General features: G+C 40.6%; 1 protein-coding gene across 2 annotated transcripts; it reads left to right on the forward strand.

Annotated features, from left to right (window-relative positions):
• The first annotated feature begins 1,312 nt into the window (after positions 1-1,312).
• si:zfos-943e10.1 (GRAM domain-containing protein 2B) lies at positions 1,313-17,757 on the forward strand. 2 transcript variants are annotated; one of them, XM_054602415.1, is made up of 13 exons: positions 1,313-1,514; positions 10,534-10,692; positions 11,589-11,655; positions 11,811-11,883; positions 11,974-12,077; positions 12,235-12,333; positions 12,543-12,614; positions 12,915-12,983; positions 13,165-13,261; positions 13,540-13,629; positions 14,068-14,170; positions 14,739-14,846; positions 15,435-17,757. In XM_054602415.1, exons 1-13 carry the CDS (start codon positions 1,423-1,425, stop codon positions 15,448-15,450), a joined length of 1,149 nt encoding a protein of 382 aa, XP_054458390.1. In that variant the 5' UTR covers positions 1,313-1,422; the 3' UTR covers positions 15,451-17,757. The 2 variants fall into 2 exon arrangements, with proteins under 2 accessions (XP_054458390.1, XP_054458391.1); XM_054602416.1 differs by lacking the exon at positions 1,313-1,514 and adding an exon at positions 6,430-6,553.
• The last annotated feature ends 312 nt before the right edge of the window (positions 17,758-18,069 follow it).

Here is an 18,069-nt window from a genome sequence, read left to right on the forward strand (position 1 = left end):
ATTCCTAATATTGCCGTTAAAAATCCTGAGTATTCAGTACACACATAGGAGGAACTTGATAGCCAAGGTTGTAAAAAATGTTCAGCCAATATAAAAACTTGTAAACTTGACTGAATTTCAACCATAAGAATTGACAAAACCTTATATATCATATACTTTCTATATCATATCATAACATATATATCCTTCTTGGTCAGCAACAATCTGTGTTATTTTTTATTTATTTTTTCATAGGTGGGCCCTTCTCCCCTGGAGGTAAAGGTTCAGGGTCATCTACAGGTAACCGTCGCACACCTTGCTTAAGGACACTTTAAGTAATTGCTTTAACAGGCAGCGCAAACCATCTTATGATATATAAAAAAAGATATTTTGTCTTATTGAAACACCCTTTTGGAGCACTTTCCATTTTGATAACATAACATTTTAAAAACACATGAGGTAGTCACAAGTAACACACAGACATCCAATGTGACTACAATGTGACTTAGCTGATGATTTAGCTGTACTTGGCTGATTGTACAGTAGGCGTGTGACTTTGATTTGTTGCTGCATTTGTTGGGGGGGGGGGAGTGCTTCCCATCATAAACTGTTTGCACAATGCTGGGAATGAAGTGTGTCATGCAGTGGAATAAAACCCATAAACTGACCAATATTTGTAATTTTCCTTTTTAACTTTATGGCTGCCATTTTTTTGGTGGTGATCTGTACTTCTGGAATTGCTCTTTCTCACAGTTTACAAGCCTAACTGTAATAAAATAAAAAGAATTGACAAATAAAAAACAATAGCAGTAGGCCTTATTTTTTGTTCCTTATTCAGATGGACATGAGTGCTATTTCTGCTGTCATTATTAATGTTAATTTATGTATCATATGGTATAGGTTTACCCTCTTATAATTCCATTCAGCCTTATGTTTGTAGATGTAAACCAGTATGTAAAGCAGCCCCACCCTGGTGTACCAGTAGTTCTTTTCTCTGACGGATAAAGCAGTGTCATGTGGCACATAAAAACGCTACTGTTAAACCACAACATGAATATTACAGAAATTGTTCATACGTGAAATGTTAAAATCACATGTCGGCACAAATGATTATTTAAAAGGACCAGTGAGCACAACAATATAGTGGGCCCTATCCTTTAGGTCTCAGAAAGGGACAACACGACTACCATATAAGGTAATGGGCGGTCGGTGGAAGCCAACTACCCCGTTCTGATTGGAGGAGCGGTCTGACATGACTGGTTTTCGCATGTCGTTACGGACGTTGATTGGACGCCTGACTTGGTTCGATTTGGGCTCATTATCTTAATCAGCCGTGGATGGAGTGAGGAGGAGGAGGAGGAGGAGAAAAAAAAAAGCAGAAGCCAAACAAGAACGGTGGAGACTGGCGTGGAGGGTCGTTTCGACACGAACAGGCGGGGAAGGATGCTTGAAAACAAGAGAGAGAGATTGAAAACCTTCCTGAGGAAGATCGACGAGAAGGCCATCGTCAAACTCAAGCACTTCATGAAAGAGAGGTGAGTGCAGCGAGCGTGGCTAGCTGGACCGCTATCCGCCGGTGAGCGACATCAACAGGGTGGAGGCTAACAGTTAGCATCTATCTGATGATCACCTGTCCAGTCAGATCTGATAGTCTCCCCCTTCTTTAAATATTGTTTTAACTCAAATGTACGTAAGGAGAGACAACGTATTTCGCTCAATTAGTAACTAGATCATGCTAAAGGGTTAGCGTTAGCATCCGCCTGGCCGGATATGTTGTCATTTAAATGATCTTTAGCTAACCAGGGACACTCACTGCCCTCCTACTGTCTCTGTTAATCCTGGATCCAGAGTTCAAATACACAGAGGTAAACTGGTGTTATGTGTGTGTGCTTTCTGTCTAGATTAGTAGCCGACTAGTGTGTGTAAATAGACAGCGTTAGATATAGTAGAGTGGCATAAATGTTCCTCCTGCTCAGAGAGAGTCATGACTTCATGCACAGGCCTATGTGGGTCAGATTGGCTTCACTTTGTATCATTGGGTGATCCAGCCCTGTTGAGATCCAGAGCACACACTCTTTTAAACCTGCACAGCTAGTGTTACCCCAAGACACACACACACACACACACACACACACACACACACACACACACACACACACACACACACACACATTTGTCATACACACACTTGTCACACAAGGGACGATCAAGTCAACGTTTTCACAGAAAAGACTATTTTTAGCTCGCATGAGTCGACCACAGGTGGTCCATGGTGTTATATAAATGCTCCCTACATCTCATTGTTGGTACTCCTCGTCCTCTGAGCTTTGCTTTCACTCACCTCCCCATAGATAGCCATTTAACTGGAAAAGGGCCCCACCAATCAGACTGGCCTGCTGCTTATCAGCATAGCTATGGTGTGTCTGTAGTATGGTATGTGGGACGATTATCAGTTTCCACAACACACATATATGTGTATATATATGTGTGTGTGTGTGTGTGTGTGTGTGTGTGTGTGTGTGTGTGTGTGTGTGTGTTGTGTCACTCAGGCAGTGTCGGACATCATTGAGCCAAGGCTCTGACCATGTATGATCTATCATTTCATCCGCTCTATTTTCTAGTCAGTTTGTTCTTACACTTAAATCTAAATGAAGCCATACGAAGATAGAAAATGTCAGACTAGACATGTATTCGAACGTAGCAAATGAGTACACCACATGCTTTAACACTGAACACCTTCTTGCTAGTTCATCTTCAAGTCTTTGCATACAGATTTGCAATGCACACAGTGGGCATAATATGAATAGCCTTGTTTCAATAGGGAATAGCTCATTGCTGCAAAGCTTTCTTAGATGGAGGAGCCTGGAATAGGCTGGGTGGGGCAGCTAAGCAGGCGTTCTGTTGGCTCCGGGAAGATGCTCGTAGTACAGAGCTTCCTGGCAGCTGTGGGCAGTGAAGACTGTGTAGGTCTAAATTATGAGATGTGCTGCAGGCGCAGAGGAAAAGCACAAGTTAGAGGATGAAACCACATCTGCAAAACTGTGCATTGCTAAATGTAGGGTTGCCTACTAACCAGCTGGTCGCGGTTGAAGTTATGTGTTGCCTCTGTCAGGCTAGTGCTAATGACCACTCCTCTGCTCTTGTCACAGAGCCAAAAAGGCTATATTCTTCTTAGCCGTTTCACCTCTTGGTACTCACAGTAGCCTGGTGAATTCCACCCATACCATGCCATAGGGCATTGCAATTTCAGTCACATCAGTAAGGAGTTACTAATCACTTGCTGTATACTTCTTTTAAACAAGTTATTCTCGATGATACATGGATGAGCCCCCGGACTCTTGTCATTCAAGATATTTAGAATTTCCAAGATGGATGGTATTTCAAGCTTACGATGGCTTGTACCAGGTTTTAGAGATTCATTAGGCTCAGTGGATTTGGCAAATGTAGAAGTTTTTGATATGAATGTTCACGCAGACAACCTGCTGCTCTGTGGAGCTGAGAGCAACACAATTCTACTGTAGATTAATTCCAAGCCCCATTTATGACTTTATTATAGACTATTTTAAATACAAATTTTCCAGACACCACACCAAACCCCCTGTTCATACGCCTGTTCGCTGAGAGTATTCTGAGTCGCTTTGAAGAAAGACACTCTCTGTCTCTGTATCCAGCTAGCACTGAGGAAGTGAAGGGAGATGCCACATGACTTCCCACTCAAACACACAGTTGCTCTGTAACACATGTACACAGACACATTCTGTTCCACTTGGCAGGCATGCACACAGAGTTTTCTTGCAGATTGAGCCCTTGCAGGGCGCCACGGACTGCATGCTATTTCGCCATGGCCACTTGCTTGCTTCCCTGTTCACCACGTACATTTCGTCCAACCCAGAGAATGTTTTTGGGTTGCCTTTAATTTTGAAATGTTGGCAAATTTTCTGGTCTATGAGACTAAAGTAGGTAAAATAGGTAAAGAATGGGGTTAAAAAAAAAAACAATTACAAAACTAAACTACATTATCACAGATTAGGACTCTGATTCCTGTGTGCATGGTTGCAAAAACTTTAACATCTTTTCTGGCCCATTTAACATAATAAAGCACAGCTGCAACAATCCGTCCTTCTGCTTTGGAATATGCTGGTTTTGATTGGATCATGGAAATCAGCTGTTCACATGACAGAAATGATTCATAACTGTCCAGGAGATGGTGCTCTGACACTATTCTTATTCTGCAAATTCTCAGATGATCTCAAAGTGATTACATCGCTGCATATAACCTTTTGTCAGCATCGCATGTGAACCTGGGGGCTCAACAGAAATGTTGCCTGTTGGAAAGTTTTGACACAGGCATTCTGTTCAGAAGCAATTTTGTCTTAAGGGTTAGTTTACCGAAGAGCTGACGTCTGCAGCTGGACTCCTGGGATCATATGTGTCATCTTGGGACAGCACACGGAAGCGTCATAACTCTACACCCAGGGGTGTTATTTTGTCGACTGGCATGTTGAGCTGTAAATTAATTTAAACAAACACGCCTTGTGTAGATTTGTTATATAACTTTCTGGTTATTGGTTACTTTTTTAATAATTAAATAAATATAATTTCCTGCCCTTTTTTTATATCGTAAAAGGGCCAGTGTGAGCTTTACATGAAATTAATTTGTTCAATCCAGTACCTTCACCCAGTTTACTAAAGTTTGTAGAATAGAAAAAATATTCCATCAAACTGTCAACAACATTTAACATTTTTATGCATGTTACCACTCAAGTTATGAAGTAAGTTGTCCAATTTGGTGATGGGGAAAAGTATTTCAACTATGAGCTGTTTTTATAAGAACAAAGATGAACAAGGCTATCGTGAGAAGTGCCCTTGCACCTCCTCTCAAGCATTGCGCAAGTCTTATCTGTAGATAAAATGGAGAGTGACAATCACAAAGCAGAATTGCTCATGGTTAGGTACACAGGCAGTGTTGGAAGGTGGAATAATCCCCTTTTGTTATGATGCAGAAATCTTATCTGTTCAGTGTATTCAGTAATTATCTAACTGGCCAACCCCTGGGACACCCTTTTCCTGCCTAAATGTCAGCGATGAACTGGTATGTGAGGACATTAGTTAGATTTGCACTCGGCTAGTGGTGCTCAACAATCATGTCTTTTTCCAGAAATCATGACACGGTTACTCAAGATAATTGACTGACCTCGGTCTATGGAGAAGGCAGATATCTCTACAGCCGTTATCTCCAAAACTAAGCAACTCACACAAAAACAATCAAGTTTGATGAGAGAAAATATCTACTTTTGACTTTGGGGGGGGGAACTGTCTCCTTTTTAAGATGATCGTTGTGTAAGCTATATTTTGTGAACCGTTTGTACTATCTGGAGAGATTTCGGAAGCGACTTTATGCAATCGGGGGTAGTTAAAGGATAAAACGGTGGTCTGTTGGCCTGTTGAACCTTTTTCCATCAATGGATAGCCTGCCACTCAAAATGTAGTGTCTTTAAACTGTTGGTACACGGGACAACTGTGTAGTCTGTTGATGAGCAAGCAGGGGGTTCGGTTTCAGGCTCGAGAACTTTTTTAAGAGTCTGTATGTCTGATGCAAAGAGCAAACCTGTGCCCTTTTGATTATGGCGAAATGTATTTATAACACAGCTGACTAACAGCATTCATGCTACAGATCGATGCCAAGAGGTGTTCAGTCAAAACTTGGCAGGTGGTACCGAGGCAGACAAGTAAGGAGAGATGCATGGTGGCTAAATATGGACTGACGTCACCAGTGCAGTTGTACTTAATCTGTCTGCTTGACTTTCCAGGATAGGGTATCATAGGTTCAGAATCAGCTTATTAAACAGTAGCCTCAGAAGAGGTTTTGTGAATGTAACAAGAGTCTGGTGCGTTAGGCCTACAGCACGTAGTGTATTGTATTGATCTATTTTCATTATGTAGTCTGAGCCTTTCTTCCATTTTCCCTTTAGTCAAACACAAATCTTCTTGTGTGTTCTGGCTCCATTAACATCACACACAAAGGGGATGAGCTAGCTATTGTCATGCGCATTTCACTGGCAGCTTTTAAAGCCATCTCCTTGTTGTTATTGAGAGCAGGCTATTGAATGTTCCTGTTAGAAATTGCCAGGTTATTGTCCGTTTTTTAAAAGGCCCATTCTACCCCCAACTGTTGTAGCTGTTTCCATGACAACACAGACTGAGAAAGGGCTGCAAAAGTACAATGTTTTGGAGGGCATTTCAGCTCTGAACCCCAGTGTATTTTTGTTACTCTTTTCACCCCTCCCCTTCTCGTTTTCTTTCCTACTGGTTGTTTCCGGAACTATCATCATGTTGAGCCCTTTGGTAAAACAGACCTTTACACCCTTTTGATTTAGCTGTCAGTGCACAGGGTCCAAGTGCAAAAGATACCACTGCCACACTCATTTGGCCGCCTCGTCCAGTGGTGGTTTCAGGCTTGTAGAGATCGTGGAAACCGTGCAGAGAGACCTCGTTTGGTCATGAATAAAGGGAAAGGATTGTTAAGCCAACAGGGTGCTTTGGAAGATTTTCATGGCTCTGAGAATGTGGGAAGGTAAGACTTGAGAGTGAATCCAGTTTCTGATCTCAGCCAGTACTTCTCAAACCGTCTTAGACGAGGAAGGGCTGACTTGAGCAACATTTAGAAAAATGTAGCCTTAAACTTTTGTAAAAAAAAAAATAAAAAAATATTGGACTTAAAATGGACAAAAAATGGGGATCAACAGCCTTATTTGCCCGAAAAATGTGTTGTTTTCTCAAAAGATGCTCTGTAAATCCAGGAAAATGTGCTAGCATGGCTGTGGTCACAGATCTGCGCCAATTACCATTGAGACTGTGATATGTCTGATGTCTTAAAATAATACCAGAGCAAATGCAGATGGAGAAATGGATCAAAGTGTCAGAGAACATGTCATCATGTGAGACAAATTATACTCAGACGTGAGTTCAGAGAGGTTTGCTCCTTGTGCGCGTCATTTTTAATCCATTGCTGCTGAGCACTTGATGAGCCCATACTATGCCTTATTTGAAATGCAAAGCGTGGCAGTACAACTTTGCCCAACATTGATTGTGTCAGGTGGTATGACACAGTGCTCCAACAAGGAAATGGGTCAGAAGTCAAGGCCTCTTTCTTGGCCATTACACAACCATTTCAGGTAGTCCGCCTCCTGACCTTTACGTATGAAGTGGTCATTAAAACATTCACTTTTATGGATTAAATCGTTCATTTCATAATACGTTTTTTCTCTCATGTTGTAACCTGTTGGCGATGCCATGGTGATTGTCACGCATCTGTATACCTTTTGATTGCTTTGCCCTTGAACACTTTATTACGCTATTATGCTGACTCAGTTTCTTCCATTGACACAGACTTGGCATTAAACGTACTTTCCAATCAAACATGAATGTTTTACTGTTGGATATTAGATTATCAGATTCTGGCTTTTTTATTTGTTTTTCTGCTAGCTTGATTGTCTGTCATCAGAGGAATACAGGGACTTTACTGTGACAATATTATTGACAAACCCTTAATCTGAGATTATTTGGTATACAGCCCATCCTACTGAAAGACCTGAGTGCTGGTGGCTGCCTGAGTGTTACAGGAAACCGCTTCAACCAATTGACCTTATTAATGCTTACGGTTAGTCCTTAGTAAATACAGGAAGTTGTAAAGAAATTCAAACAGTCAATAGTCTTTAAATATTGCCTATATTGCCCCGTCCACTACACAAGCAGGGTAATTGCTTGAATGGTTAAATCTCTTTGTGTACTTGTATGAGGAAGTGTTGCTGGTCAGTCAAATTTTTTTTACAAAAAGGGTCAGAGCAGACTGTATCTGCTGAGGAGACTGAGGTCCTTTGGAGTGCAGGGAGCACTCCTGAGGACCTTCTTTTACTCCGTGGTGGCATCAGCCATTTTTTTATGCAGTGGTCTGCTGGAGCAGGAAGAGACTGAACAAGCTTGTCAGGAAGGCCAGCAGTGTGCTGGGGTGTCCACTGGATAGGGTGGAGGTGGTGGGAGACAGGAGAATGATGGCCAAGCTATCATCCCTGATGAACAACACCTCTCACCCCATGCAGGACACCCTGGCAGCTCTGTGCAGCTCCTTCAGCCACCGGCTGCTTCACCCCCGGTGTGTGAAGGAGAGGTACCGCAGGTCCTTCCTTCCTGCTGCTGTCAGGTTGCACAACCAACTCTGCTCCCAGCAGACCACATGACACTAAAAACCTGTGCAATACAAATTCAACGTGCAATTATAGTTATTCTGTCTGTACATATAATATTTCAATTATTGTGGATTTTACTGTTTTTTTTTAATTACTTATTTATAATAGTTGTTTTTTATTGCATTTTATTATCTTGTTTTTCTGTTACTATGTCTCTTGTGGGCACTTTACCCTACGCTGCTGTAATCCTGCAAATTTCCCTGCTGCGGGACTAATAAAGGATTATCTTATCTTATCTCATCTTATCTTATCTTAAGTCAAGACTTAACGTCCACCTGAAGCTGCATTTCATGTTTACCTTTCCTCTGACCTTTTGTAATTTTACTCCAATTACTCAGGTGACGTGTTGTAAAACTAGTTATAGAATAGAGCAGCAGTGCTACACACTATATGCACTCTAAGTAATGTGAATTTTAATATTATTCTGTCACTTGTTGAGAGTCTGTCACTTTGTTCAAAAGTCTGACCTCCTTTTAAAGAAGTTCTAATCACCCTGAGTTCATTTAGGTAAGACTGGAGTTTGTTTCGTTCTGCTGACTCCTTGGTATGATTCTTTGCCTGAGGGGAGGCAGATAATGCACCACTCCTAGATCAGGCCAGTCCGAGCACCTCACAAGTGTTTTACATTCCCAGTCACACAGAGTTGTTAAAAAAAAAAAAAAAAAAAAAAAAAAAAAAAAAAAAAAAAAAAAAAAAAAAGTCTCTGATCCTCCTTTGCCCTACAAGAACAAATCCCAACAAGACATGATTTTGATCTTTTTTTTGTCAGCGGAATATTTTATGGGATGGGCCTTCTTTCCTTAAACTTGTCAGTGCCTGTTGTGCTCTGTTGACTTTTTGTCTGTGTGTGTGCTTGACTGGCTCTGGGGGAGTGGCTTAGTTTGACGTCACCCACTACGGAGTGTCACACCATTCTTAACACAAAGTGGCTTCCTCTTACCAGCCTCTACTGAAGTACAGCAACAGTTGTTTTCTGGCAGGATGTGGTGAAGGACCTTGACTTAACTAGGACAACAAATCATCTTGGACCATACATTTAAAATATAAAGAGAACTATTAAAAACATTTTTGGGGGGCTTTTTGACAAGCTTTGATGGCTTGAAGCCAGTGAGTATAGTTTAGAGATAATAGATTGTTTTGAGTGAGATTTTTATTCTATAACAAAAGGAAATGCCTACTGTCAGTAGGTATATGAGTTTTCGTTCATCAAAGCGATTTAAACTCACCAGGTAAGGCGTTGTTGTTTTGTTGTTGTTGTTTGTCTTTAGTAGTTTTGTTAAGTTTCTTTTTTTTTTTCCTACCGAGATGGATGCTTAGGTCAGAGAGTCAGCTTGTCTTGTGTAGTCTCGTGTTTGACATGCACCGTCATTGTAGTTGTGTCATAAGATTTCAACAGACTCCTTAGTCTTCTTATGAATCTGCCGCTCGTTTGTTCCCGGTCAAGGACAGGCCATGGTCTTTTTAAGAGCACGCTGGCTGTTGTAAATCCTGCAACCTCCCTTTTACAAGACAGTTTTTCTTTGTTTTGTTTTACAGTTTATTGAAATGGATTATTTACAGCGGCTTGTCAGTTTTAGAATAACAGTCTACCTTGATCAGCTCGTAAAGCGTCGAGGAGGTGGAATTGTACAGCCACACACAGAGCTATGACGTAAAATATATCTATAAAACTTTCCCAAACACATCATAAAGATAACCCGTTGGCTGCTAGATGTCAGTCCAGTAATCACATAGCCTTTAGTTTAGGTAGAATGGAGTTATTTAGTTCTCCAAATATTGAGCAACAAAATCGTAAAAACCAAGGCGAGGTAAAGCCTGATGCGTGCTGTTAAAATTCTCAGTGTTTTTAACTATGCTGTTGGTTGGTGATGGATGATGACTGTATAGTGCAGGAAATTGTGACGGGCTTCTTAGCGGAGAGCTTTGTAGATTTAGGTTCATTCAGGGTGTGACTGTTGTTGATTTCCCACACTGACTTCCTGCTGTTTCATTTTTAATGTTCTCATCATTCAGGTCTTCTATTTATCATCTGTGTTTGAGCTTGCTGGGAAATGATTTTAGTAGAGTCATGTACGGTTACTGAATGAATGTTTCTACAGAGGGGAATTCTTGTCGGGGGCTTTGACTTTTTGAGTCACATAGTAGTGAAATTGCAAGTAATTGTGGTCTGTTTTGTAATACCCTTGTTGTAACTCTTCCAAGAGAAATTCCACATGCTCATTGTATGTGCACATTCAAATTGTCAAACAATATATTTTGCATGTTGCTAAAGCTGTCTTTTTTTTTTTTTTTCCTCCCCCATTTCCAGCAGCTACCCAGTAGACAGCAGCAGTGGTGGCGGGCTGCCAGCCAAGGTGAAGAAAAGCAGGAGCAGCTTCAGGAAGGTGGAGACCAGGAAAGCCTTGAGCTTGGAGGCCGTCCAGCTCGAGCAACAGCACAAAACCTTAACCAGACAAGAATCCACCAGGTAGGACTGATGGGGCAAATAATAAATTGTACAAAATGCCAAAAGTTGTTTGTATTGGGTGAAAACTGTCTAAAATCTAAAAAAATATATACTTAAATGTCCTAAATACTGTTGAATATAATCATAACAGATAATGATGAACCACTTTTATGGAAGCACAGATCTACATTCTGATAGGCCAAATTTAAATCTTGAAACTGAAATGTAAGTAGTTGATCTCGCAGACTCTTACAGTCCTATCAGATGTGGGTAAAATATCTTTTTTTTTTTTTTTTTTTTTTTTTTTTTTTTTAATCTTGTGATGCAGAACATCACGCATTAGAGGTAGTGGAGGCCGAACTATTCTGAACACGTATCACAAGACCAAACTTAACTCTCAACTGGCGTTCAGTTTGTGACACACTCATGACTGCACAGCCGACGCTCTCCTCACATGATTCAAATGTTTGAGGTAGATTTATGAGAACTTATGTGTGACGAGCAATATTCATAACTACTGCTGCCTATGTGATCGTGTAATTACACAGCCATTTTCAACAGATATAACTTTGGATTGATAAACATTAACACTAACCATGGTTCAGTTAAGGGATGGGCTTATTAAAAAAAGACTGTCATTTTTTTTAAAGTGGGCATGGTGAACACTTCCCTACCTCACTTTTGCAGTTTTGGGTCCCACTGCAAGAAGCCTGCCACCAAAGTCAGAGAAAAACTAATTACAAAACAAATATGGGACTATTTTATTTCATACAAAATTATTTTATTATCAAATATTTCTTTTTTTCCAGCCAAAAACATTGGGGTGTCGGCTAGTCACGTAGAGTCTCACAAACGAAAACCTGCGGAAACCACAGACTTCTAAAACAAATTGACAGCTTTGATCTTTGTCTCTGCAGGTCGCAGACGTTCGATGATGAAAACATCAGAAGCTTTGAGAGGACGGAAAGCACTGGCACACAAAGTGTAAGTAAACAACCTTTTTCTTTTTTTAACATTTGAAGAAATAGGTCATGGTACTTGTCAGGTGGAACTGCAGGCCTTTGTGGTGCTTTTAGTACACCATCATGTTGTGCATTTGTTCAAATATTTTTGCTTCATTTTTTTCTCCTCTCCTTTAGAGTTTCATAAAGCACAACAAGACATTCCACAAGTTATTTCCAGACATTCCTAAGGGTGAAGACTTGATACACGGTAGGTAAACACAAAGGAAAGAGAAAGCATTACTGAATATATGAACCCACATAAAACTAAAGGCGTGTGCGTGCTCCTCTCCTCTCCCAGCATACATCTGTGCCCTGCAGAAGGAAGTGCCCTACCACGGTCGACTGTACATCACTGAACTACATGCCTGTTTCTACTCCTCAGTTCTGCTAAAGGACACCAAGGTAAGCTGCAGCTCTGCCCTGGCTCTTCCCTTTTTTCTTCTTTTTTATCTTATAAATTGTATTGATGTCTCAATTTAAATAATATCTTGTTGATATATTTCACCACATTGTTGCACTTTTCCTAACATTTTCTGTTTGTGTCTGGGGGCTCTTCTAGGTAGTTATTCCAGTTTCCTGCATCCACATAGTGAAGAAGCAAAACACAGCTTTACTAGTACCCAACGCCTTGTCCATTCGCACCACGGAAGGAGACAAGGTCAGTTTCTCCCCTTCTGCCCCACACAGTGAACACTTCTGAGGACCATACAGTGTATTAATAAGTAGAAATGTTTAAATCTAATGTAGGCCTTGCTCTTTTTTTGGATTTAATTAATTCAATGACTGTGTGTATTTGATGGTTCGTGTTTTGCAGTAGCAGCCAATGGCTAATATTCCTGCTTTTTTTTGTCCCCTCTCATTGTTTAGTACCTGTTTGTGTCGCTGCGTAACAGAGAATCATGTTTTCAGCTGCTGCGCTCAGTGTCTCCTCAGCTCGAGGTGAGTGGCTCTGGTCAAATGTTAGTTTTTAGATATTCAGAATTTCTGCAAAAAGAATTCAATTTGGGAACAGTGTATTTGCTGATTTCATAATCCAATATTCAGTCAAAAATGCAGTTCTAGAAATGTATCACAGTGGGGGAAGAGGGCAGCAACTCTGCTTTTTGTTTATGTAACCATCTCGAAATCTCTCTCTCTCTCTTTATATTTATATTATGATGTTCAAACTATCAAAATGAAAGTGGCTTTTAAAAAATACATTTCTAATAAGTCGAATTGAAACATTTCTCTATGTTACAGGATGGCAGCGCAACTAGTAGCCCTGTCTTCTCCTCAACTGAGAACAGCTTTGATAAGAGCAAACTTGTGGTAAGAGACCTTTTCTCAATATATAATACAAATAATGTATTGACGTTATTGTCATAGAACTCAAAGGTAACATTTTTCTAGGAGCACATAATGTCCTTTTTATACACTGAGTGTGGATAAGGCTGAACTATAGGATGGACCCGTTCCTGATGTTGTTCCCTTCTCTCTCTCATCTCAACAGAACTCCAGCCAGTCCAGTCTGGACAACAGCTTCGACCAATTCGATGGCTCCGAGTCACAATCTCTTCAGGACCAGCCTCTGCACAGAGCACACAGAGGTGAGCGCCCTTAACATAATGTTTATATGCAAAACGAGAAACCTCAATTAAATAATTATTACCTGTACCTATAATCTTGTATAATGGATAAATCTAAACATAAAACAAGTGTCTGCAAGAATCTTTTTGGAAGCTACACCAACACGACTAAAAACTTTGTGTTTTTGGTGGCGTTTTCTTTCATTCTCATGTCTGATTAAGCCAGTTGACATGCAAATTCCAAGGTCTAATAATATGCTATCATTGATTCCCTTTTGTCCTCTCTCTCCCTTCTTCAGAGGCAGTGCCTAACGGGAATGGCCCGACCTTCAGGAGCCCACACATGCAGCAGAGTGATAGCTCATCCTCAGAGGAGCTGTCAGTATCAGGTAAGACACGCAGGCATACACACACACACACACACACACACACACACACACACACACACACACACACACACACACAAACACAAAGATTGCAATTTAATACTACTTACCAGCTCAGTCCTGGAAAATTCTGACTGGTAGATTAATGAAAGTGTCTGGTAGAATAGACTGTCCTTCAAGGCACTGAATTAAAATGTGGCTTGTGTTTGATCCCCAGATAGACAAACAGATGCCAGCAAATATGAATTTAGAAAGCGTTAGTTGGGCGCCATTTATGTTTTAATCTTACGTAGTTACAGAGAAGCCTATCGTTTCCTTTTAAATTATTCTCACTCTCTGCAGTCATCTTCAAAATATGCACATACACACTGCATAAGTAAAGTACAACCTACCAACATGAGAACATTGATATTCATGCTACATGTACATTTTCTTTTCCAGGTTCTGGATCGTGGGTCTGGAATGTGACAGGAAAGGCCAAGTCCCTGCTGGTTCAGAGAGAGGCCAGCACCCTCAACACTCTACTCTTTATTTACTTGATTTTGTGAGTAGCTCTTCCTCTCCATAGCTTCTTCTGTCCACTTGTCTTCCTTTAATCCAATGCCTTATCGTCCTACGTGCTCTAATTTGAATCTTCTCCTCATTCTAGAAGTCACACTCCTTAAAGTAAAGGCTAAGAAACCTGTTGTGTTGGTAACAAACTAGGTCCTCTTGTAGGATTTCATTACATAAAAGAAAATCCAAGCCTGACAACTTTTAATTTGTTTTTGCAAACCAGTTATTGAACACCAACATACAGCAGCCCCTAAACTATATTTCAACCCGTTCATTATGGGTTAAAGACTCCTTTTTCTCTGCCTGCTTCAATAAGTAGGCCTCCGGCTTGACGGTTGTACACTCTGGTGCTGTAAAGTGATATGCAAGTGTGACATGCAGTCCTTTTGAATATCTGCTGAGAGGGCCACACAAATAAAGGGGTTAATCAAGTGTTTAGCTATTGTTGGTTCTCTATGTACCTGCTATAAGCTCCTATCAGTCAACTGTATCACGGCAAATACATCGACAGGAACAAAGACAATAAGTTGTGACTCATATTTTTTTGTTCGTTACAGGGTGGTGCTGCTGCTGCTGTCATCCGGTTACATTGGTTTACGTATCGTGGCCCTGGAGGAACAGCTGACGTCCCTAGGGGCCTTGTCTGAGTTCACTTTACAGAGCGGGTGAGAAGGCTTTCTCTGAATGAAAACAACCCTTATAGGGAGGCCGAAGAGATGGAGTACAACACTACACTGTGTTTTTAAAGACAAGTTCAGTAAAGTCAGCCTTATTTGTGCCCAGACGATTCTGAATTGGGGATCAGTGTTGTGTATGAGAGTATGATACCAGGAAGCAAACATGAGACTGACTTCTTTCTCCATTATTTATTTATTATCCACGACAAACTAGGCCTTAGTTTCACAAGGCTCTAAAGAAGTATTGAAATTAAGGAATCAGGAATTATGCAAAAAAAGATAATAATAATAATAATACATTTTATTTAGAGAGTGCTTTTCAAAGTTCTCAAATATGCTTTTTATTCTAATGTTAGATATGTTTGCATATATCTACAGTGATATTGCTTTTTTAATCTGGTGTTTACTTTGTTAGGTAATTGGCTTTACTCTCCTTCAAGGGAGCCGGGCAAATAGATTCCTGTAATAGGCGTAGCCTTGCTGCCAAGTGACAAAATAATTGAGTATTGTTGGGTGTGCATTTAGTTTGCTTTATGGTATACTGCTCTAAACTGGTTCCCTCTCGTCTTTTCATAGGTACCAAGACACATAACACGCAGCGACTGAAGGAGAGATTGGTTGACTCGTGATCGGAGGATTATTTCGACCTCTTCCAGCTGAACGCAGCGGGAGAAATTTAATGTACTCAAGACTGTGCTCCCAACAAGGCCTGTGCTGTTAGTGTGCTGCTAGAGGAAAGAAATGGCCAACCTGTGCAATTTCAAAGACAACTCGTAAAACTTGAAGGGCTATACTTCCTCTCAGTGCAGTAGACAAATGGACATACCACGACTTTGTCACACAGAGCCGTGCCAAAATGCACACACACACACACACACACACACACACACACACACACACACACACACACACACACACACACACACACACCCTGCCTGGTTGCAGCGTGTGTGTCGTTTTAAAACAAACCAAAGCCAAACGGCTCTAACTTAGCAATGTGCCACGCTAGCCAAGTTGACGGGCACTTTCTTTGACAGAAACTGCTCCACATCTGAAGTTATGTTATCCATCGTCCTTCACACGGACTCCTCTACCTGTGCGTGCAGTCTGAACAGGGCTATACCGATCAGCATTAGCCTGCCGTAGTGCTTATTGCTGCACCTCAACACCAGAGACGTAGTGCTATGCATAACCAAAGATGCACACAGTGCATGTCTTTTGCATGACTGCAGGGAGATGATTTTAAAGATGATTTTCTATCTCTTGTTTTCCCTCCATTTATTTATCAGCTGACTACATCTGTTTCTGTCCTTCAATTCTGTTGAGTACTTCTCTCTGAATGGTTCCTATCAGCTGCGGGTTGGAATGATGATAGCTGAAACTTAAAAATCAGACCAGCCTGTGGAGCTTTGATACGCTCCCGATGGTCTTATCCTTTCTCTCTTTCTCCAATCAGCAGTGATGGCAGTATTACTTTCCTCGTCTTTGACATGATTTAAACCAATTTAATGATCAATGATCGGAGGATATTCTTCCCCTGCAGTTGGAACTGTAGATGAATGCATAATCAATGCAAACATACAATAGGACACGAGGAGGTCGTCTCAGAGGCATTGATATGTTTTTTGTGTCCATCTTTTCTACGACTTTGGTCTTCGAGAGTAGATTTAAAATCTGTCCGTTTCAGATGTCTGTAGATGTCTCTGTCTGACCACGTTGGGTTTAAGAGTACAAACCTCTCTCCTTGACGGGCCTCTCTTGAAGACCAAATGGCAATCCTAGAATTTTCAGGTTATTTAAAGTAGCACAAATAATGTATTTCTAATGTTGATGCACGTGTCTGCAATATCGACACTCGACTGATACTGTATATGCATTCTCGCTCATGTCGCCAGAAGAGGAGATTTTACATCCACACTTGCTGTAAGGTCCAAGCAAAAACAAATGGTCCCAAGAAGAAATTTCAATATGCAACAAGTTATTATGCATGGCAAAATGTAATTTATCTTTTGTGTGCTGTTTTTAAAAAAAATTGGGCTTGATGTTTTGATGGGGAAGAAAATTGTGTAAGGAAAAAAGACAAAACAAAACAAAGATTTGAGTGAAAGGAACAGCTGAAGTCGAGCGTGTGCACTTTAAAAAATGTGTTGTGCCTGTCACACTCCGAGACATTATGTTTGGATTGAGAAGAAATGGCAAAGCTGGCGTTCTGTGGAATCTGGCGGTGCTAAGACCTCTTTTTAAAAAAAATTGTTTTCACTCAGGGGTGGTGGGCACTACCTGCCGCATGGTTTTAGGTCGTCATCTTTTCCTTTTGTCAATTTCAAAGTGCTCTCGATGGGTTTCACATTTCGTACGTCTTGGCTTCGGTGATTTCTCAAATGTCCCTTTGAGAAAGAACAATGCTTTTCATTGAGATTAACTTCAGTTTCAATTCAGCTTCTCAGAATGCTCCCCCCCCCCCCCCTCTTATGACCCTTTTTAAACAGACCTGACAATGCATATCAGCGCTACATCTCAATGATTTGACATCATCCTTGTTGTGGAACCTGTTCTTGACGAGGTGTAGCGAGTGGCTTTACTTTTGCTCCTGTTTTAAGAGTCCTTCATATGTTCAGCCAAGATTTTTGTCAACTTGCCGTATACAGTACTGTCAGTTGTTATAATCCCCCCCACAAGGGGGCAGCACACACATCCACTGTCCCTGATGCAAGAATCTCAATGATGAGGACAGTATTTGTGTGGTTTTGCACTATTCAAAGTGTTGTAAATAATTTTTCTATCAATTGTTGATGTCCTTAATTCTAATGGTCCTATAAATATATTTATTTGCATTTTGTGTAATTCAAAGTAGTCTCTGTGAGATGGCTTTGCTATTGTTTAAAATAAATCAAGTATTGCGAAGTAAATATGCTATTGTGTATTTTTCTGGAAAATGAAATCGATCGAGTAAAGTTGTGGGGAGTGTCACGGGTAAATTGGAAACAAGTGAAAATCTTTACAGAACACATAACCCCATTTTTATTTCACATTGTATTTTTTGAGAGCTAATACTTATACTGGAAACAGCTTAAAACTTGTTATATTCAAGATAAGATCTAGAAATATTGACATACATTTTTATTTTTTTTAAATTGCTGCAAAGTGTTTGCAGTGCAGATTTTCTGTAGTTTGACAGGAACTTGTTAGTTTTGGATGATTTAAACTCAAC

This window comes from Anoplopoma fimbria, chromosome 8 (genome assembly GCF_027596085.1).
Source record: "Anoplopoma fimbria isolate UVic2021 breed Golden Eagle Sablefish chromosome 8, Afim_UVic_2022, whole genome shotgun sequence".
Taxonomy (NCBI): Eukaryota; Metazoa; Chordata; class Actinopteri; order Perciformes; family Anoplopomatidae; genus Anoplopoma; species Anoplopoma fimbria.

What these genes read in the sequence shown, in the direction of transcription:
- si:zfos-943e10.1 (XM_054602415.1), top strand. Translation starts at nt 1,423, where the DNA reads ATGCTTGAAAACAAGAGAGAGAGATTGAAAACCTTCCTGAGGAAGATC. An exon ending in AAAGCACTGGCACACAAAGT is followed by an intron (nt 11,656 to 11,810) that starts GTAAGTAAACAA and finishes CCTCTCCTTTAG; the next exon opens with AGTTTCATAAAGCACAACAA. An exon ending in AGAGGAGCTGTCAGTATCAG is followed by an intron (nt 13,630 to 14,067) that starts GTAAGACACGCA and finishes TTTCTTTTCCAG; the next exon opens with GTTCTGGATCGTGGGTCTGG.